This window comes from Melospiza georgiana, chromosome 13 (genome assembly GCF_028018845.1).
Source record: "Melospiza georgiana isolate bMelGeo1 chromosome 13, bMelGeo1.pri, whole genome shotgun sequence".
Classification (NCBI taxonomy): Eukaryota; Metazoa; Chordata; class Aves; order Passeriformes; family Passerellidae; genus Melospiza; species Melospiza georgiana.
Genome location: NC_080442.1, coordinates 5,295,736 through 5,319,348, shown reverse-complemented (window position 1 = coordinate 5,319,348; position 23,613 = coordinate 5,295,736). Strand labels below are relative to the sequence as shown.

Here is a 23,613-nt window from a genome sequence, read left to right as displayed (position 1 = left end):
AAGGGAACTACCTAGTCTACACAGACTACACATCTGCTTCAGGAAATCTAGTTCCAGTCAAAAGGTTTAAAAAATGAAAAATAGACCAGAAATAGCTCCTCAGCACTCTTTCTCATAATGCAGAAAAGGGAACAAAAAGGAACAGTGCAGGCCAAGCTAGAAGCTGACCCAAGCATGTGATTACCAATAAAGTCCCACAGCAAAAAGTGATGTTCATGTGCTAAAAAAAAGTTCTACTTCCTTAAGGAAAAAAAAAAAAATCAAAGGAAGCTGTATGCACATTGTAAGGATAAATAAAAATATAAAGCTGCAGGCTTACAGGCAGCCAGCAGTGGCTGCTGCTTTCAGCAGCTCTTTATGTGCTTTACATGGACTGGAAGCATTGATTTCACTGAATTCTGTGAGCCCCCATGCCTCATAGACACCTTTCAATAAATCACATTTTGAACTGAATGTTGCCAATACAAAAGCAGTGGCTTGATGATAGCCAGTATGTACATATTATTAGAAAGATAGCAGTTGAGATGTTCTTCTTTCAGTCTTGGGTTCCAGAAAAAAAGTTTCAAAAAAACCCTCTGCTGGATAAACCAGTGCTGGCCAGAGCTCTCTTTTTCTATATAATGTGTATGAACCAAATCCCTTGAGTTGTTCCATTTGGATTCCTCTCCCAAAGTTCACAACAGCATAGCCTGGTATTGTATCAATGACACTGCAAGAAGGCTTATCTGACTGTGTATTTTTATAGAATACTTACAAAAATCTCTCTTCCTCCATATTGCATATAAAACACAACTACAAAATACAAGGTAATTAATGAACAACTTATATTAAATACATTTGAAAAAAAACCTGCATATTTTCTCTCTTGTAGGTATGTAGTCTTAGCAGAAAGCTCCATCATGGAGGGCCCTCCTGCTTCAGCAAACGGTGGCATTTGGTGCAAGTTTGATCAATCCACAGGCTTCCCTCAACATCTGACAGACAGACAAACCCTTCTCAAGAGCTTCCTGTGCTCCTCTCCCAAGTCTCCTTGCAATCAGATTGGTCTTTCTGTCTGGCACTGCTGCTGAAAGGCAGGCCCAGCTGCCCAAGAGTTCTGTCAAAGTTGAGACTGTTCACTTAAGGAGGATCCTGCTTTCTCACTAAGCTCTGTCTCATGTTAAACAAAGTGCAGTAAACTCAAGTGGCTGATATTACAAGCAGGAGAAGATGATACCTTGGAAAGAGAAAATCCTGAACACTGACATTCTTAATATTTAAACGACAGACCTTTACAAACCCGCATCAGCATAATCTCTTCCATTCAGGTTGACTGTGTTTTTCCAAAGAGAATCAGGTGGTGACAGTAAAAATATGGGATCAATGGGTTTTTCCAGGTAAACCTGCAGTGAACCATCCAGTGAGTTCTCTGCTGGAGCCACAGACACTGCAGAGGGTCAGAGCCACCCACGAGCTCTGACACCAGATACCAGATCTCTGAGTAGCAACACACACTTCACAAAGAAAGGTTTCATGATACAGAGAGTGTACATGGTATTTGGGACCAACACAGCATTGAGAAATGAAAAATTGTGGCTTTTCAGTAATCATTCAGCCACCTTGTACCTGCATTATCTTGTCCAGCTGTTTCTGATTTTCCACAACCATGATATCAGTTTTGCTGTCATGGGCAATGTAGTGACAGGCCTCTGGAGAATTGGTTGTATATATCCCTGTGACAATTCCTCTGCATTAAAAATATATATATATATAAATATAGATTTATGTAAATATAAATATATATGTATAAGAACATACATTTATATGCATACACACACATACACATGCACATTGTATCAAAAGAGAATAATAATCAAAGATCAGATAAAACCTGAAGGGGTATGAAGATGTGGAAGCAAACAGCAGGACAGCTCTAATGTTTGTTTCACATATTCAGACATACACGAATCTCTGATTTATGCTCATTGCAAAAAGTAATTAGTAAACAATTCAGCAGAAGATGCTGGGACTCAGTGTTTTAACTCACTTAAGGTTACACAGGAGTTAGCTCAGGAAGTGGTAAAAAAATCCTCACTTATGTCCTCTTTGTTCAAGCTGTGCACAGATACCAATTTGGATTTCATTGGTACAGAACAGCTTAAGAAGTAAAATTCAAATTAACAGGTATCAGAACAGATTAAATCAGGGTAGTTAATATTCATATGTTACTTCATCTGTTTGAATATATCTTACTGTAGATATCATTAATATTGTATAATTATCATTAATATAAAACTGGGTTTCTCATCTATTTCCCACACCTTCCATTGATAAGATCCTGTACAACACCTTCTGTGTGACTGTCATGCTTAAGCCCATGGCAAACAGGATCCATTTATGAGTGTCTGAACTATTTGGGATGTAAGGCTCCAGCAAGTTGCTGAAAGTGTCAATCAGTAGCAACACAACTTCCAAGATATGATACAAAATACTGACTTGATACATTCCCAGACCAGCAAAATAGAAATCCCCAAATCCCCCTCAAAAATTAACTCCCCCCAAAAAATCTTACCCAGCAAAAACAGCTCCAACAGCTGAGATGAACCATTCTGGAGAATTAAATCCAAGGATTGCTACGCTATGGAATCGTTCAAGACCAAGCTTAAAAATAATATACAGGAGATTATATAATATAGGCCCACTGGAGAGAAACATACACACAACTATGAACCATGAACACTTTTGATTTATTATCACAGTACTGACAAGGCATGTGAAGGCATGTTTTGGTATCCATAGCAAATCTGGCATTTATAAGCAATTAACAGGATGTGAATTTTCCACTGCCTTCTCCTGTCTGCATGAACTCTGCTGCCCAGAAAGTCTCAAGACCCAGAATATTTCAATATGAACAAGAGCATAATGAGTACTGATATTACCCTATATTTAGAATGTTTTAAAGATAGTCTTTATCTCCTCACTTGCAGTCAAGGCTCCCTGACAGCAGTGTTACCTCTGACCAAAAGTCATTTTCATCATTATAATTTCAATAAAGAATATTGAATACTGATCTTCAAGTAATGCAAAAACTTTCTTATATATTGTGGAGTTTGGGATTGGGTTTTTTTATTAATTGTTTTTTGCATTTTTAAAGGAGACAGAAGGATTAAAGGCATTGGTTTTGTTTCCTGCACCTACCTTCAAGAAGCTCTTGGCTGCTTTCCTAGAGAGGCAGTAATATTCTGAAAAAGTTATTTTCTCCCATTTTCCATTCTTTTTGCTGGCCAAAGCATTAAGGGATCCATATTTTTCCAGGCTCTCCTTGAACATCTGATGAACTGTTATGGGAGTCTGTGGGCATGAGTTATCTATTCTCAGTCTGACTCTGCCATCAGCAAAAGAAGTCCACAGAGACTCTGGAAGGTAAAGCACCATTGTCAAGGTCATCTGCAATTGAAAAATACCATGTGACTGTGTACCAGAAAACAAGAGGATTGAATAAAGACCCCAGGACTAAGCACAACTCTGGCACTTCCCAGCTCTTGAGAGAAGGGTTTTCCAATTTTCTCATTATCAAATATACCAAGTAGAAAGAGAAATCTTTATTTCTTGTACTTCATTCTGCATCTTGATTGAAAGTGCCATACAGAATTATGTTGATGATGTGTGTTTCAGGTACACCCCCAGATCCAGCTGAATCTGTTTGCCTGTGCTCAGTTCTGCACTCCCCCTTGTGCCAATGGAGCAGCTGGTGAATCAGAAGGCTGAAGAGATCCAAAAGATACAAAACCTCCGCCCCTGTTCAGTATCCAAGCTCCTTTTGTGTGTTCTACCTCTTCCCTCCCTCCTGCCCCTCCAGCTCTTCTCCCTCATCCTGTTCCTGCTCCTCACTATTTCCCACATTTTCTCCCTTGGTCATTTGTCCCATGTTCCAATGTGTCCATTCCACTCACTCCTGTCTTGCCCTGCTTCCATGGTTCCATTTTTTATCTTCTGTTCTTGTCTTCCTCACCCTGTCTTTATACCATCCACTTTTTTCTCCCTGTGTTTTTTTTCTCCCCTTCTTTGACAGGACAAAGATGCAGAGCACCAACAAATGTCACTTGGCTCTCACCACTGGTGCCAAGGGCTGGGACAGTCCCTGGCACTCACAAGAAATGTCTGCCTCAAAGACTGTCCTTGGCTCTTGCAAACCCTGCAAGAGGCTGAGTATGAATACACTCCTTAGAGGATCTAGGGGTTATAAGCTGGCAAAATTCAGGTGAATTCTCACATGGAAAGCACAAATCCTCCCACGACTCCTCCATCAAACAGTTCCCATACTTATGAATAAACAGTACAAGAACATTTTTAAGAATTTTTTTTCCTTAGACGTACTTTCATAAACAAAGCAATCTTTTTAGCACAGGCATAAAAATGGATATATTCTACAGTGAGCTGGTGAAAAAAATTTCAGACCAAAGTGCTTGGGTTTATAAGAATTAAGAGTAACAGAAAACAGTTCTTTTTGTAATTCGTAATACAAGTTAATAAGCATAATTGTATTTCACTGTGCCTATGGAAAGCAAAATCTGCAAAGCAAGCTCAGTTAGTATCTCTGCTGTTCCTGCTACCTCAGTGGCTGAAAAAGAGCAGTTTTGGAGTGTTCAAAAGTACAACATGCATCACAACCCCTCTCCAATGCTATTCTAGGTGCTTCAGAGGTCTGGGAACTGCCTCTCTGAGCACTTGTGGCAATACAGAAACACATCAGCCACAGCTGGATCCACACCAGTGCTTTAGAACACACTCGCACCCTGCACCAAGAGCAAACTACTGTAAACTCACAAACATTTCATTCCATTCCTGCTCCTGGCTGGCAGATTTGCATTCTTCTCCTGACAAACAGAAGGTGCTAATGACAACAATAAGTACAAATTAAGCTGCTTCATCTCCATGCACCTTCATTTTCTCATGTGTCAATGGCACATAATGATTTTCAAAACATAGGGGTGGAGTTGTGCTTAGGTCACTGGAGAAAGGGCATCATAAATCCAGACCCTTTAGAAACAAATAGCTGTGAAGGAGTTTAGGTAATAGACAGACTTTATCAAAGTGTAAGCAGTAGCACCCAATAAATATTTTATGAGTTGAGAAGGCAAAGCAGCTGTTTCTGCACTTAACCCCAAAGCAGGTGTGAAAAGGATGAGAGGTAAGACCTGTAAGAGAATTGTTAATCCAAATGTTTATTGGATGCAGTGACACACCAAAGCCCAGATGAAAAATTATATATATAGATGTTCTGGTTTCCAAAACAAAGGTATCAAGGTATCAGGGATTGCAGGTGTGCTTGAACACAAATAGGTGACTGCTCTGTTCAAAACAAAATCATAGCATACAGATCTAAAATACAACTTTCTGTTCCATATATTAAAAACGTTCCTGAATAAAGATGTTCCTCTCTTGAAGGAAACAGAAAATATTAGCAACATTACTACAATAACATTAGAGAAGTTGCATTAATAGTGTCTTTTCACTTCACATGTGAGCAAATAACAGCACTGTTCCCAGAGAACAATGAAAACCAATCAAATCCCTGAAATACCTATACATAGAAACCAAAAAATGTACTTGAAAACTGGGTTTCCTTTTGTTTTCATTATGCAGGTTTTTCTACTGTTAAAAAGGCATCTTTGATTCATATCAAAGACAAGGAACAGAATCACTTTCAGAGACTCTGTGCATCACCTTAATAATACTCAAGATACAGTGCAAACAAATACAAACCCGAATGCCCATTCAGTGTTTGCTTTTGCATGTATTTGCAGGTAGAACTTAAACCTCAAAACAGTTCTGAAATCTCAATAAGCCAAATAATTCTAAAAATCTAATTTGTCTGTCCCCAGAGTTAGTAGAAAATCCCAGAACATGAACAATATATTCCTCTGTCAGTTTGCACAGGGATTTTGAGCAGAGGGCTCATTCTTCATAGAAAGTGCCTGGTAAGGAATGCCTGGCTAAATACTAAATGCATCAATTATAAATGTTGGGAGAAGCAAAACAGGTGTTCTGCCTCAGCATCTGAAAGTTAAGCTGCAATTCTAGGCTGGAAATCAACTCAGTATCTCCTGAAACCAAGTGGAGATCAGAATAAAACCCCTCAATATACACTCTTAGCACTGGTACCTTATACAATTGTAGCTTCACAGAGTGACAGGAAAAAACCCAGCACTGCAGCTCAAAGCACTTGATGCCACTGAAAGTTTTGTGTATGCAAGCAAAGAGTAGTTGTTCCTTTCTTCTTTCTTCCACTAACTCCTGCTACCTGCATTATACTTCATACACAAAATGCTTTTTCATTCACTACTTTGTGACCTTGGCTCATGTCCTTCATATGAATCCTGAAGGTCAGAGATGGTGCAAGAAGATTTCTGCTTAAAGAAGGCTATATTGGCAGATAAGAACAGAGATTTTATTCAGGTGATAAAATATGGACTGTCACTGTTTGAGGCTCTGGAAGGACATTTTTTTCCCTATGTCATTCTCCTCCAAGGCCAAAAACTCCATGATCAGACTTCATTTTCTGTGTTTCACTGCCTTCCCTGCTGAAGGAATGGCTCAGGGTAGTCTCATTCATTAGTTATAACAGGATCACTGTACTGCAACCTCTCTTGGGAACTGTTCTAAGAAAAGCTGATCTAAATACCTGGGATTTCAGATGGGCAGTTTTCCCACCAAGATGGGAACTAAAGTGTACATTTTCAACAAGAAACTTAACAGGAGGAAAAGTAGTTAAGACCCCCTTAGAAGACACACTTGCAGTTTTCAACTGATCTTTTACAATACAATCCCAAACTTATGAACTGTTTACATGTGAATACTGTGTACAAAGTACCTTTGTTATTCAAATATTTTACACCAAGTTTGAAATTACACACAACATAGAACACGTTACACATTTTGTGGTTTTTAACAGCCAGTTTCTTCCTTCCACCATGTAAAATGGGAAGTTCTGACATGGTACAAGCCCAGATATGAAAAATTACTTCAAACAGACAAACAAATAATTTTTTTTTTTTTCCCGTGTATAATCAGTCTGACTGAAACTGCTGGACCTCTGGGATATATGAAGGATCAAGAGGAATCAAGAGAAATACACTAATCCTACAGCTTAAAGCTAATATCATTAGTGAAACCTTCTCTCTGTTCACTACCTGACCTGCAAGTATTCTGGTGACTGCCAGAAAAGATTTGAGAATGTAAATGAATTCAGGTGTTTATGGAAGAACAGCTCTGAGAGTCATATAAAATGCAAAAGATCCAAGGTCACCTTTCAGACAGACAAACAGCCTGATTGTGGAATGGCCCTGCTGCATGATCTGAGCAACTCCAAGTGATATTCCACAGATATGCCCTGCCAAGCAAGAAGTAAACCAGTAATTTAACTTCTGCCTGAAAATTAATCAGAACTAACTCACAAAACAGGGTCTTGATTATATGCCAGGTGCTGCAAAACATCACTCTGCCCTAATGACAAGAGAAGGAATTCAGCTCTCTGCTGGAGGCATTCCTGTCAGTCACCATCCAAGATTCCACAGCTATGACGCCATCACATTCTGCTGAAAACAGAAATACACCATTCCTCCTCTCACCCACTACTTTTCACTTTTCTTCAAGATGTCTATGACCCTGAGAGATTAACTTCATTTTAGTAAGAGCTGGAGCTGAATAAACACTGTTTAGAGTCTGCAAGCTTGGCATTTGTGTCAAAGTTCTCCTTGTGCCAATAAACAGATTAAACAAAGGTACAGAACTTTGGAATTTCAAGAGAACCTGAAAGTCTCAGCCAGCCCAAACACAGTGTGATTCTTCTAATAAAACACACAAACTGTGTGTGGTTGTGTGTTCCTGTGGCTTGTCTTGCCACAGCTGGGGGAAGAAAAGGGTTTTCTGTTATATTACCCGTTTTCCACAATAAACAAATAATTTTACCCTCTCTAACAGAAACGACAAATAGAGGAAATATTTTTAAATTAACCAAAACACACAAAAATATTTCAATTAATGGAAACTACTACTTTTTCCACTGCAGGAAAAGGGAACAATTATTAATTACAATAAAACATTCTCCTCCTCACATCAGTAAACCCCTACATTGTGGACCAGAGAAATGAGATATCCTCCAAAGAATGCCTCCACGAGCTGACGTGGAGGGAGTGGTGCACCAGGACAAGTGCAAAACAAGCTTCATAACAATACTGACGCCTCTAAAAGTGATTACGGTGCACCAAAATGAAAGCGTGTGGAGGGTGTAATCAGGAGGAAACATCACTACAGAAACATTGCCCAGGCATGCAGGAATGGAAAGTCAAAACTCAGAACTGAAATTGGTGAGTAATGTGAAAAGTCACAAGAAGGGCATTTACAGGTACAGTGGCAACCAGAGGGAGAACCAGTGATACTGTGGGCAACTCACTGACACAAGACATGCAAAGGGCTGATGCTCTCAGTGCCTTCTTCACCTCAAGGTCAGGCTTCCTGAGCTTCCAATCCTACTGGAAGGTGAGCTGTTCTACCTACAGCAGCAGAACATCAAAGTAGGGACCACTTACACAAACTGCACGCATACAAGAGTTGATGGGATCAGATGGGTTCCTTCAGAGTGGACACTGAGAACCCAGGTCAAAGCCATCCCAAGGTTGCTCTCTGTCATCTTTGAGAAAGCACAGCAATCTGGTAAGGTCCCCATCACAAGGAAAAAGGTAAATGCCACACCTGTCTTCAAAAGCAGAAGAAAGAGGATGCAGAAAACTAAGGGTCAATCAGCCTTACCTCAGTCCATGGAAATGCTATAGAACAAACTTTCCTAGAAATCATTTTGAGCTATAAAATGGTGACTGAAACCAGCTAGAATGGCCACCCTTAACTTGGTCCAGAAAATATAACCCACCTGCCTTCCAAGATGAGTTGACTAGCTCTGAAGGTGAGAGCAGCAGCACATTGCTTACTCTACCTTTAACAAAGTCTTTGACAACTTCTGCCTAGCTCAGCATCCTTGGAAGGTTTGAACCAGCTGCAATTGGAGGAACAGGTATATAAAATATTGACTGGACAAGTAGTCTTTAGGAACAGTGGTCAGCAATTCTAAGTCTTGTTAGCAGTCAATTCCAAGTGACATTCTTCAGGGGTTACTTGTGAGAAATACACTGTACAATGATGGCTCTCTTGTCCTGGACAACAGAATGCACCCTCACCAGCTTCAGTGAGCAAACTTGAGGAAGTGATGGACAGGACAAAAGGCAGGGAGGCCATCTGGATGGACATCAGCATACTGGAAGAATGGGCTGACACAACCTGAAAGCTTGAAAAGGGTGAAGCCAGGTCTTGCACTCTGGGAAGGACAGCCCCATGGCACAGCATGGGCTGGATGCCAGCTGGCTCAGCAGGAAAACCCCCATGGCTCTGCTGAACAGGTTGGCTGTGAGTCAGATGCGTGCCCCGATGGAGATGAAGGCTGACTACACCCCTGGCTGCACTGGCAAGATTAAGCCAGCAGACCAAGGAAAGGGATTATTTCCCCCTACTCAGTGCCCCTAAGGCTGCCCCTGAGACAGTGTGCAAGAGAGAGATCCTGACAAGCAAACTGGCACAAGCCAAAAAAGTGATACCAGGGCACTCAGGGGTCTGGAGCACACCACGTACAAGAATCCCTGCAGGAACTGTGTTTCTCCAGTCTGGAGAAGATAAAAAATGAATCTACCTGCAGTTTGTCAAAGACTGAAGCAGGTACTATGAGGAAAACAGATTTTTCTCAGAGGCACACAGCAGAAGGACAAGAGGCAATTGACATGAGCGGCAGCAAGGAGAATTCTTGCTGGATCAAGAATTTCACAGTGTAGGTGACTCAGCCTAAGAAGAGGTACTGAGAAGCTGTACAATTTCCCTGGAGGTTTTCAAAACTCAGCTGAACAAAGCCACAAGGCTTCCTATGAGCAAAAAGATGTCCTAGTTGCCCTCCAGTGCTCTTTTCTGACATAAATTATTTTGCTGATTCCATCAGTATAAAACCAGCATGGATGAGCTCTCTTCTAACTTCACACTGGTTTTAAGTCAATGTAATGCGTGCTGCCAACATTAAAGGTACTCTGGATTCACATATGCATTAGAAAACCCCCAAATCCTGCTTCCACAGGAATGAGCTTCTATACATTGGTAGAAAGGAATGGGGAAAAATTATAGAACAACCTGTGGTCCTTATTAGATAAATTTACTCCTGAGGTTGCAGAATGTATCAATGATAAAATGAGGAAGTCAGTTCTGAACAACTAGAAGATATCAGAATCTCCTCCTTTTCTCTTTACATATAATGTAGAACTCCTGCAACCAGTCACTGAACTTCCTTCTCATGAAAGATCTTTTGGGAGGAGTTTTTGAAATTCAGTCCTCACCTCACCACTCAGCATCTGTATAGCAGTATGATGTTTCCATGTTAAAGCCTGCTTCCCATTTAAATGGATAACAAGTAGAGCCACAAATTCCCAAGGTCAAATAGAAGAAAGACAAAGTCTAACAAATTGTAAGCTCCTGATTCATCAACTAGAAACATATCTAAACACCAATAAGGGAACTGCTTAATTAAAATGGATAAGGTGGGACCTGTGTTTGCAGGAAAATTATGATGGAACAGCTGGAATGGCCTCTATCCTTAGCTGTTCTCCTCACCTTTGAGGCAGAGGCTGTGGTCAGCCCTGCAGGAGTGGCTGAGTGACATGTGCATTCCCGCTGGAGCTCTGCTTTACAGCCCAGCTTACTTCTGTAAACTGCAGCAACCTCTGGGAGAGAAGCAGGTAGGAAGCTGGCAGCATTAACCACTGTCCCAGATAAATGCTTAGGAAAATAGGTCAGAGCCTTCACAAGCACTCTGCAGAATCAGTCTCAGTGACAATCTACATAGAGAACATGTAGCTCAAACAGTACAATAAGATACCCTGTGAATTTGAAAACAGGAGTTTGTTATGCCTTTATTCATCCACATTTATTTCCTGCTCACTGAAAGCATATACCTAGCAGTTCACTTCTTGGAAAGAACCCTACTGTGTATCAAAGACCTGCCTATTGAAAAGTAACTATATATCCAGACAGATAAATATTTATACACACTATACAGCCTGCATGCAAGATTCCTACATAGATCAGATAGCTATGTGCTCACTGCTTCAGTTTTCTCCAAGAACAAACGTTTTGTTGTAATGAGCACATTTAGATACCAGTAGCAGCCTCTCCAAGGCAACAGGGAACTCTCTTAGGGCTGCAAACCTTCCAAAGTTTTGCTAGCAAACCTCCTTTAAGCCACATGGCAGCACGCTCAGGCAAGCCATTCAGCACTGCAGCTGGATTCAATGACACCAGTGTGCACATGCTCTGATGCAACACACAATTGACCAAAGCACAGATATTCCTTTAAAGCCTCCAGTTACTACACTGCACACCAAATCCTCCCCAGGTGACAGCTGGTGAGTAGGCTGTGATGCCAAAGGTAACACAACAATTTGCATGATTCTCAATAGGATCAAGCTATTTTTAATTTTTATCCAGTCATCATTTCAAATACAGACAAACACTGGCAGAAACACATGCAAATTTTCAGGCAGCTCCTGAAGAATTTTCAGCTGCCCTGACTCACTTCAGTTTTAATCTTGTCTTTCATTAACTGGGCCTTGAGAAATTGTCAGTCAAAACCTGCTAGAATAGACATAAAAAATACATTTAAAAAGAAAAAACAAACCTAAGAAGAGCTCAAATTTCCAAGGATCATCTTTAACATATTTACCTGCTGGCTCTATGCCTTCACCCTGGGTCTCCTCCAAATGAGGCAGCAGATCCCTGCAGACAGTCTCTGCATCTGTAAAGGTTCTAAAAGCAAATAGAACTATTCAGATGTTATCCAGGAGCACTAGCAGGATCTACTACAATCAGCGTACAAATATGCAAAATAGATATCAAAAGGTAAAAAAAACCACAGCTTGCAAGCACCTTGAAATACAAGCAGGTGGAATTAGAAAGTTCAGAGCTATCAAATACTTTTCACTCTTGCACACTCCACTGTGACCTAGTGCAATGGAAATGCCTTGCCCTAAGAATGACTTTCTTTATTTCACACTTTTGGTTAAAACATCATGGAATATACCAGATGAAGACACTAACTTTGAAATTCCACAAAGAGGCCATGAACCATACAAGTATGAAGAATGAGTTACCAATCTTAACCCTGATCATAGTGACACTGCTACAACAACACCACCTTGTCAATTGTCACTGTTGATACCTTGATGAAGCTCTGAAGTCAGGGCTTTTTTTTTTTTTTAGGCCAGGAAGAGAAGGCAATTTTAAAAATAATAATACTAATAATTATAATAATAAAGTTTCTCAACAATGTCACCAACACAACAAATTATCATTAACACATGAATGAAATTAACTTTTCCTAAAAGTAAACAGACCAAGTTTAAAGTACAAATACAAACTCTAACCCAAAAAGTCTGTAAGGTGACAGACTGCTAAGAATTCCATGTGCAAAATACCTAAACAATAAGCATTCAGAAATTATCAAATATAGCAATGCACTACAGATTATGCAAGAATAGCATCATAAAGATTTTTTAATTTAGCTAATTTCATTTCATAGAACAAATGGTGGGAATCAGAAGCTTTAGAGGCTAAGAAGAAGCTAGAACTTCCTTCATTCTTTCCCCATACGTACAACAGAAGAGTCCTGAGTGAAGCTCAGGAAATCCTTCCCCTCACAGTGTAATAAATTAACTCAAAATGTAGAAAAAGAAAGTTGAAACAATACCCTTCACAGCTTTCAAATAAATACAACCTCAAAAGCAGTTTTTACACAGTGAGGACAGGGAGCAAACAGCAGGACCAAACACTACATCAGGCACTATTTCCCATTTCATATTAACAACCACACTTGTAAAATACCTATATATGTGGGACACTCCTAGAATTTATTATTGTCACAAAAGCCTTAAGCAAGCTGTGTCTCCCTTACAATAACTCAGCAGACTGTGTAACTCTTCACCCCTCAGAAGTAACAACCACAGTTCTTTTCCCTCCTCACTCTTCCCCACAGGTACCCTCAGGGCAGGGCACAGGTCACAAAAGCAGCTGAAGGAAAACAAGGAGTCATCACTAAGCTTGCCTGTGAGGATATTTCCTCTCTTGTTAATGGCATAATGGCATGAAACATGAAAGGGCTTGTCTGATAAGCAAAATGAGGATCTGAAAATAGTCACTGGCTTGGTGAAGGCAGATGCTGGGGAGAAACTGAGTAATTTAAATACAGAAGGGGATTATCCCACATTTTGAAAGGTAAGCCTGTGTTTGATATGTGGAAGAAATGGTGACTTAATGAAGTGGGATTGCAAAGACAGAATGAAAGATGAGGAAGATCTGTTTGGGAATAAAACAAAAAATCCCCATCAGAAATAACTTAAGAACATATGATTGTCTGCTGTCTCAAAACACTTGATACAATTCTTGATTCTTTTCCTATTTTAAAGAAAAACTATATTTGATGTTTAACAATCCAGTGGAACCTTTTGCTTTAAATATCTTGCGAATAAAAAAGCTTTTTATTTTACAAAACAAATAACCTGAAGTCTTGGTCCAAAGATAACCAAAACGTTTTTGATGAAAACAAACAGCAGAAAAGCCTTCTGAATAAAACAACTCTGATTAGTAATGTACCAGAAAAGCCTCATCTGATGATACTCAAAACCTTAATAAACATAATGACTTTTTCCAGATTAATATCTCTTAAGATTGCTTTATTCTTATCTATTACAGGACACTGGTTCAGTTTACATTATATTCTCTTTATAGAAAAACAGCAACCAACATTTGAACTTCTGGACTTCCTCTGGTAATGTTTCAATGTGCAAAACTCCCATGGGGTCCCTACACATTCAGTATCTTTGTGAGTGTTAAAGTTGGTAGCACTCCATGCTACACAGTTCCTACCTGTCCCCAGGAATCAGGCAGCTCATTTGCCAGTGAGGCTTTTTGCCCTGAAAGTACAATTAAGAAATTTTCTCTTCCAACAACAACTTCTGTGTGTATTCAGAACCATTGCTTCTGAGTGAAAGAATGTGGCTTTGATGACTCTACTTTAACCTTTTATTAAGAGTTATTTCTTTAAAAATTAAGTAAATATCCAAGAATGGTTATGGTATCTGGAACTGTTCAAGACTGAACTGAGCAGAAATTGGTGGGGCTGCCTGATCAAGAGCTTACTGAGCATAAACTGCAGCAAGGAGAAAAGGCACTGCAGAACCATGGCATGATGCCAAGATGCCCCAGCAAAACCAAAATGCTTCAGAGATCTGGACTTTGGCTCTTAAATTTTTTATTAAGACTGTGGTTCTGCATAAATTATTCAGTGTTATTAGTGCAGGGCCAGCATCTTCCAAAATCCAACTACCAGTTTAAAGGTGGACTTTCTGCAAGTTTACAATTCCAAAGATAATAAGCAAAAACCTCTACAAATCACACAGAGCTTGAATTCAACAGTGGGGGTCATTTGAACAAGTCAATTAGGACAAACTGAGACAGAGTTCCAAGACACTGACCAACTGGAACTAACCAAAGCATATTTCTGTAGAACTCCATTAGCATGGGTGTTTTTTGAATGACAGTATTTCCTGATGTAATTTGGGCTTTATTGTCAAGGTATTGCTCTAGCAAACATGACCTCATCTGCTGCCTGAATTCAACACACTGCTCTCACCTGAGACAGCTCAGGCTGGCTGGTTTATCCAGAGCTCTGGGGCAAAGCCCAGCACTGCCCACCCCACCCACAGCTCCCACCACTCCCCTGTGCCCCCTGGATGCTGTTCCACACTGAAGCTGCTCTCACACACCAGGCCAACCTGAAAAGCAAGATTCTGAACATTCTCTATTAACAAAGGGATTAACAAAGGGACAGCTTCCTTTCCCTCTGTTTCCATGACTGTAACAGCTCTAGTGAGATTTATCTTTGCAACCCAGGAAGCAATGTGTGTGTGAGGTAAAATAATGACTGATGTAACTGATAGCCCTTCCTGCTGGGTGTGAGTCACCAGAGGAGAAGCATCCAATCTGGATTTGCTGTCATAGCAATTACTGGTTTTATCTGAGTGTATTTGATAGCAACCACTGAATACAGTATCACTTCTTATTGTAACTACAGAAACTAAATGCCACAGCTAAATCTCTCTGCTTTTATCATTACAAAATGAGTGGATGAGTGGTTTTTTGCTAATTGCACGCTAGAAAAACTGTTTGCTCTGTTCCCATAATGATGCTTAGTGATTAATGGCACTGCTTACCGTGATACCAATTTCCATATTTTTTTTATTGTTGTTTTAAAGGACTTTGGAATTAGTCTTTCCCTTCCACAGGCTCTGTTTCCTGTTCTGGGAATGAGAATTTCTGCTTAAACCTCACACTCTAGGCCAGAAACAGATATTTGCTGTCATCTAAATTGTTTCCTCATAGAAAATCTGATGAAAATACAAACAATAAAACTGAAGAGAATCTACTAAGTCAGTCTTTAATATGATAATAAACCATTTTCCTCTTTGGAAGAAACATTTTACAGAAACTCACACTTGAATAAGCCTTACAGAGTACACTGAGTGTCCTGTAAAATTACGTTGTAGCTTTTCTCTCAAATTTAAAAACTATGAAATTTATGTTCTAGGATACATTTTGGCCTGGTTTTTGCAGACTGATTTCTACTACCACAAACTGCACCAAGAGAATATGAACACTGTTATGCAGCCATGATATTATTATGAAATTTAAGGGGAACCTATTCATTAAACAGATTACATATGGGAGCAAATAAAAAGACATCTCATTCTTTTGGTATTCCCATTCCCTATCCTATTCGTGTTCAACTCCTGTAATCTTGTCAATGTCAAGTTTTTACCAGGCAGCTCTCTACAGGAATTATCAAAAATTTAAAAGATCAGCCTTTCTAGAGAGAGAGAGAGAGAGAGGCTTTCTATAAAGTTGCAAAAATAAGCTGTTGAACAAATAATTACATTAATAAATTGTTAATACATTATTCAGGACAAGGTATTCATTTAGACATCAGAATATTTACTCATAACCCCCTATGCACATATAGCAAGCCAAAGTACTTCTGCATTTGGAAATCACATTAACAACTGCTCACAAAGAAGACTCAAACATTTTTTTGTCATAAAACCAGTGGGTAGTTCAGACCACACATTCACTCAGAGCCACATCCTGAGCTTCCAGACCTGTGCTGTCAGATTCACAATGGAGATACCATCTCCTCCTCCCTTTCTTGGTATCCCTGTTGCAGAGGCTTCTTCATTACACAGCTTTTCCACTCCCACCCTGCTCCTGGGTCCTGTTGTACCACATGTCAGATCATCATGAAGCAAAATATTTTTATTAACTAATTATTCTTATTCTGGTTTAATGGATGAGACATAGTCACTGTTGAAGATGCTGCGTTCATTATCAGATAAGCTGAGGTTGTGATCTGGCTGTGGTCAACTATGTTACTGCAGTTCAGGTCCACTTAACTTTCAAAGCTTTTATTATAAAACTTGCAGATTGCAAGATTTTTCTGCTTTTGCCCTCTCGAAAGAAATTATCCTGCAGACTGTCTGCAACAGAGAACACAGCCAATAGGGAGGGAAAGCTCAGTTACAGTGTCTGCAGAGTGCATACAATTTCTCTGTCCCTTACATGATTTTTTCCAAAAAGCAATCCTGTTCAGCTTCTCCTGGGGATGCTCTGACAGCACTGCTTCCAGACTCAGTGGCTCTCAGGAAGGCTCAGTGCTGCTCTGCTCTCACTGTGATGATCCAAAGCAGGGCAGCTCCTTCCTCTGCCTGGCTGCTCCTCCGGGCATATCACCTACAAGCTCACCAGAGACTGCATTCACATGGCAGTGGGCATGTTACTTCATACTTCTTACAACAAAGTCCCACCTTTTAATTAAACTCCTTTCTTTGCTTGCCTTGCCCAAAGAAATATTTTGTAAGACACAGGTGTTTATCTTAAGGAGCAATGTGTGCAGATCCCCATTTGCACAAGCATTTTTTTCTCAAATACTTCTTTATTGAACTGGCTTTCCTAACTATTAAATATTAATCCTATTTAATAAACACAAAAAAAATAGGCTGAAGTGGAAAATATGCCTTTTTCCAAGACAGAACTACTCCATAAATTTTCATTTTATCTTTTACTACTTGCTTCTCTTGAGGACAACTCAGTGAATTCCTTCTCTGAACTCCTGCAGCTTGTTGGCTTGATTATTTAAAGAATCCACTATAAAGTGGATGACAAAACATCCTTCTTCTAATCAAGTGTCCATCTTGTGCTGTTTCAGTCTTGGTGACAAGTGTCCCAAATATGGATCTCTGTTCCAACACTGAGGAATTCCCCCCTCCAAGCTCTTGCTGCATGTTCTCCAGGCCATCCCAGCTATACACATTCCACCAGCCTTACTCTGCATTAGAGTTGCTTTGGGGAGTGCTTTGGGTCTACATCTGCACATTCATAAAAATTTTTCATTGGGTGTTAGACATTTTCAACAGCTCATTGGGACATTGAATTCAAGAGGGAATCATTAAGTATTCATCTGCCAACTCTTCTGGCAGCAAAAAGTAATGGTTTAAATTACCTATGGGTAACCTCTGAAAACTGTAATGACTCTGGTATTTTGCCTAGAGACTTCAGAAACTAAATATCTTCATCTGGATCCCATTCATGAGAAATCCTTTCCCAAATCCCCATGTATCCTATAAGAGACCAAAATACCAAATCCAGTATTTTATAACAGAACTCTAGGGACAGAATGTAGAAATGAGCACATTTCTACAATGTGACAAAGACAATAAATTCAGAATCACAGATCTGACCTAGAGTTCTAGACAAAGACAATAAAGTCACTCTGACTCAAATCAACATAGCGCCACAGCTTTGATAGACTGGCAGCTAAAGAGACTGGCATAGAATATTTTCTTGGCTGTTTCTATCTCCAGACTCTGAGGTGCTACCAACTGTTACCCAAGATGTTCTGAAGATGTTTTCTCATTTTTTATGACATAAGGTAAAAAAACCCCACAGTAATGACACACCACATTAGTTCTTTAAACCCCCATTTTCTGTAATGTAGTATTTTTCCTGTAATGAGTAGAGAGTCACAGGAAGTCCCCATGGCCCTTTACAGGACACTGCTGTCTATTATGACTGGTCATCTTATTTACTAATTACTCCTCTATTCAAATGAGGGCAATATTATAATACATTCCTTATTAATTCTATTTAAAAGTTCCCCTTTGCCCTTGAAGAACAGGTTAGATTTAGCTGTTAATTGGTTTCCATGCCCTCATGAGATTTAAAAACAGGGCCATAGATCAGCCCAGATATGTTCCTATTCTTGCAAAAAGGCTCAGCTGATTCAACAATAACTTTGATTTTCCCAGGGCACAAGAAACCAGTCTTTGTCAAATTACTCACACAACTTCTCTCACAAAGATATAGTTAAAAGCTAAACAAATGCTGAATAAAGAACAAAATACTAGTGATAAACAGCTGAGATCTATTTTACCATATAACAGTTGGCACACACCTTCTAGTAAAACCTATTTCTTTAGTTGCAAAAAACAGAACTGAAGCATTTTATTCTTGTTGAGAATAAATATCCTCAAAAATCAGGTCAAGTATTTTGGTGAGCAGAGCAGTTTTAGGGATAGCTGAGAACTTCATGGCTGAATGGGAAGAAATAAACAATGTAACGAGCCTTTTTTATTCTCCCCCAAAAAGGCTCTATTCAGCAACTGGGAGCATACTACAACCCTGCCCTGACCTTGGTACAGATTTTCTGGCTCTGTCCTCCCCTGCACAGCAAAAACCCAGACCTGAAGCAGAAATCTCCCAGTATCTGTCTCTGCATGGCTATTTGCAGGGAATGTAGCAAAGTTAGGTCACACAGAACTCATTATTTCATCTCTGCCTCATTGAATGAATCAGGTCATACCGATTCAATTTCAGCCTTATAAAAGATCTTCCTATTTCCATTTGATACAATTTTATTTTCTTTGTCTAGTCCTTTCTACTTGGAATCCTACTTCCAGCATACTAAAAAAAGGACAGAATTTTGCTACCTAACTTCAAACCACACCAGGTAAACAACAGCATTTAATGCAACAGCATGAACATGGCAACATGCACTGGCATCTTCAAAAACAAACAAACATAGATGTTTATGCCAAAGACTTTGAATGCATCACAAGTATTTTGAGTTCTAGGGTCTGATATTCTTCCATCAGAAATTCAGGAAAAACCCAAATGCTAAACATATATCTAACACAGGAACCTTAAGCTTCCTGTTTGCAGTGGATGCAAACCATTGTACTTTTAAATTCTCCTTTAACTTTTTTTCCTTAACAAAGTAAACTCAGATTTTAGGTTTTTTTATTAAGTATGTCACAAATAGAAGCATGCCTGAACTAAAATAGAGGCATTATTACTGACTTAGCAAAATCCTCCCTTTCATGAGTCAGAGTGTACATATACCTATACAGATCACAAGTCAAATAATGGTTTATGATCTTTGGACAGGTTAAACCAAAAACTTGCAATTCTACTACTTAACTACATTGGGATTCCAGAAGCAACAACAATACATTCAAAGGTTTTCAAACATCTCTTGAACTTCTTCCTGTTCTGAAAACATGAAGTCTTTGGATTGCTCCTCATGATTCTTACCCAGGATTACAAAGCCCAGAACAGAAGGAACCATTATGGCAGAAATTATCCCAACAATCCTTTACCTGAAAGGATCAAACAAATCTTCCAAGAGACATAACATGCAAGTTATTCCCTAAATAAATGTGAACTTAGATATAACTTAAGACTAAATTAAGTCTCTGGAAATGGATATTAATCCTTAGCAACATTGACAAACTTCTAACAATCAGAAGCTAAAATATTTCCCATGAGATCTCTTGTTCTAATCTTAAGTACTTCCAAAAACTCCAGAGATGGGGAGATTCTCTCCATCTCTAGAGAGATACCATTCCAGTGCTAGATCAACAGGTAGAAGAAACAACATGTTCTTTTTGTGCTGCCTAGGACAGAAAGGAGGAGACAGCACCCACCAGGATTGTTTTTGTAAAAGGTAACACAAACATCAAAATGCACTCCTCTAAAAGTCACTTCCCCACTCCCACCTCTAAGAGATGGGTTACCTGGTGAAGTTCTGCTGCCTTTGACAGGAAGAAGATGGTCTGTCACAAAGATCAATTATTACCTGATGATTACCCCCCCAAATCCAGAAGAGAAGAGGCTAAATAGCCTCTGTGCTATAAAATAAACATTATACAGGTGTATCCTATATGCCAATAAGATACAAGCAACATATTACCTACCCAATGATGCCAGTAGATTTAAAGTCAAAGTAGGATTTAGCAAAGGAGAATAAACCTATTTATAATCTTCATTAACAATTTTCTCTTATTCTAGCCTCAAAAGATACACCTTATTCTTCATTAGATAGTAGAGATACCAGGAAAATTCTTGTGCATCTTCACAGTAGTACAAGAGAAACTTAAGCTGGGAAAAGTTGGTGTATGAGTTTGTTAAAATAAATGCTCAAGCTACTTTACCCATTTTCACAGCTTCCTGAAACATTCCTTGCATTTTCAGTCTGCAGTTGTGTTGTGAGGATCTCTCCACTGTTAAGCATGCTGACAAACCCTGCAAAGCTGGTCACAAATATGCTGAAAAGCTGTGCAGATCAGGCATAAATGAGCTACTTGGAGAACCAAAGAAACCAACAGTAACTGGTTATTTGTTGGAAAAAACAACACGTAATACAAGAGGAGGAGTCTACTGCTACAAAAGCTATTTCTTTCTGATTTTAACATGCTTGAAATGTCGCAGTGCCTGTGAGCTGCTTACTGTTAAACTTTCTTTTTAATTCACTTTTCTTTAATTATCCATGAGAAGAATTTTAATGAGTTCACAATGCTTTAAGATGCAAATCTTTGCTTTTGCCAAGATTTCCACAAATTCATTCACACAAGTTGAAGCAATTCTAATTTTACTAAGTCTAGTTTTGAAAAAGAACATTCAATGAAGCTATTTGCTTAAAGAAAACACAGATTTATTAGGAAATGCCTTAAAGTCAACTCAATCTATGAAACCCAGCACTGCAACAGCAAAGCACCTCCTCCAGCCCCACAACTACAGCAGCACTTCCTGCACCTCACCAGAGCAGGCCTATGGTTTAACATGGAGGTTTCTACACATGACTGAACAAATTACTTCCCAGGATGTAAGAGAGACCAGTTCAGATGTTTAGGCTACTTCTATACTGGTAAACTAAACAAAATCCAGAGAATGGCTCAAGCCACCCACTGTGAGCACCTTCCCTGGCATGGCTCTGTAGGAACTGGCACTTGCCTGGACAATGCAGGGCAGAGGCTGTCACTGGAGATGATATTAATGACCACCCTGTCTGGAGGAGGAAGAGAGATGCAAGCCATGCTGTGCCATGGCCTTCAGAGCCAGAGAACATCATTGAAAATGTTTGACTTAATGGTACAAAGAGAGCCATAGTGACTAGGAGTACCTAAGACAGCAAATATTAACTTTGTAGAAAGTGTGGATTTTATTCCAGAGTGCCTTGCACCACATCCAAACACATAATTGTAGACAATGCAACTTGAAATGAAAGAAAACTCTGAAGGGAGATTCTAAGGGATCTATTCTCAACACCAGAAACTTGATTTGAAAATATCTGAACTCAAAAGGGGGGTATTTCAATGGTAAAAATTTGTCAACATATGAAGCAAAACTCTATTTGTCAGGATTGATTTAGCTCTTTCATTTTGGGATAATTCTCTGAACCCTTTGTTCCAACAATTCTCTGCAGAAAGCCACAAGGTCTCTTCCTTGCAACCAACTTTCCAGTAACATAATAAAAACTCTGCTGCAAGAAAACCCTTCTTTTTCTTCTTCAGGTCATCTAAAGTGTTTTAGATGCTATATGAAGGAAACCAATTAGAGAGCTGCTAATTACCTTGGTTGAGTTGCATCTTGTGTGTTTAGTGGCTGGGTAACAGGCTGGTCTCCTGGAAGGAAATGGCTGCTCATTCTCTAAGTCTTGTACTTTCAGTGAATAAACAGATAACCTCAATTTAGGTGTCCTCTGTATACACTGTGTTTATGAAAGATTTTTTTTGTTTGTTTTTCCTATAATTTTCCTTAAACTTGCTGATGGTTAGCAAATTATTTTGACACAATCAAGCATTATCCAGTGACAGATCACTCCTCCAGTAACAAGGGCAGCTTGTTACTGCCAGAAGGGAAGCCAGACTGTGAAGTAAGGGGAATTTATCAGTGGGAATTGGTGGAGAAGAGTTGCTTTGGACTCTCTATTGTGTGACTGTAACAGAAAACTCACATTATTGTGATAAAATGTGTTCCCTGCAACTGTCAGCTACCGTCTTGTCACTTAAACAACAGGCTCATGAATGTCAAGCTGCAACAGTTTGACACAGAACCTGCCTTTGCAGTTCTGGTACATTTCTAGGTTGACTTCAAGTTTCAAGAAACAAATCCTAACAAATGAGGCCAGCAACTTACATGGAGCTCAGCACAAAAAACCTTCATCTTGAAATGGTTTTTACATGTTGCACCTCACAAGATGGTATGATCCTTTTCTTTTATGCCTAAATCTACCTGCATACAAGTTGCACAAGCCTGCACTAGACCCAGCAGAATATTTGTGCTGGGATGGGCTGCTTTCTGCAGCTACAGGATAAGATTTCTGGGCGTTGACAGGTTCACTAAGCAATAAAGGAATATAAAAGCCAAATAAAGCTCACATACTGTTCACATCCTTTGCTCTGCAATTAGGACTGGTATCTTTCAGAAATTTGCATCCTCAAAGTTGAAGACACTGTCCCTACAATTTGCACAGTCACAAGATCCCAAACAGAAATACCAGAGAGGCCAAACCAAAGCCATGTTGTTACTAAGGTCCAGCAGTGACCAACAGCACTGCAAGGCAAAGCAGCCTGGGTGTGGATGGAGCATGCTTGGGACAGGATGTTTCAGGTTTAATTCACAGTAAGGCTATGGAAATGTGAAACTACCCAGGGCTGAGTACTCCCCCATCTATTTACTTGTAAGGCAAGAAAGTGAATGTTTCACCATAAAATCTGTATTTACTTAAATGAACAGAGGGGTGGACTAACTCTGGATGCTCCTTGCTAGTCATCCCAGTTAGTTTAAGCAACTGTATGACAGGGCCCCTTTTTTTAGTCATATAACTGGTAAGAAATAGTGCCAAACAATACTTTTTGATGCAAACATTCAACTGGTAGTCCTATTGTTCCTCCCATCTTCCAGCACTGAATCCAAATCAAATAAAAAGAAAGGCCTTACCTCACAACCACTACCAGCAGAACATCTCATAACCTTTATTCAAAATTGTTTCAAAGGGTTTGTTACATTTCTTTACATAAATTGCACCACTTCTAATATTTTTTAATATTTCATATCAGTTTTCTTAGGGCTTGTCAGCTTTTCAACTTGCTACTAACTGCAGCC

At 39.4% G+C, this 23,613-nt stretch overlaps 1 protein-coding gene across 3 annotated transcripts in view; it reads right to left on the bottom strand.

Moving 5' to 3' along the window:
- ACSBG1 (acyl-CoA synthetase bubblegum family member 1) overlaps positions 1 to 20,826 on the bottom strand; it is a 35,080-nt gene extending 14,254 nt beyond the window's left edge. For 2 of the 3 annotated variants that reach the window (XM_058033825.1, XM_058033826.1), the window contains exons 1-5: positions 20,661 to 20,826; positions 11,789 to 11,871; positions 3,178 to 3,395; positions 2,552 to 2,640; positions 1,606 to 1,726 (exon numbers count right to left, since the gene is read on the bottom strand). In XM_058033825.1, coding sequence (XP_057889808.1) covers positions 1,606 to 1,726; positions 2,552 to 2,640; positions 3,178 to 3,395; positions 11,789 to 11,871; positions 20,661 to 20,740 — 591 coding nt within the window. In that variant the 5' untranslated portion in view covers positions 20,741 to 20,826. The remainder of the gene's footprint in view (positions 1 to 1,605; positions 1,727 to 2,551; positions 2,641 to 3,177; positions 3,396 to 11,788; positions 11,872 to 20,660) is intronic. The other variant, XM_058033827.1, reaches the window with a different exon arrangement.
- Positions 20,827 to 23,613: the final 2,787 nt, after the last annotated feature.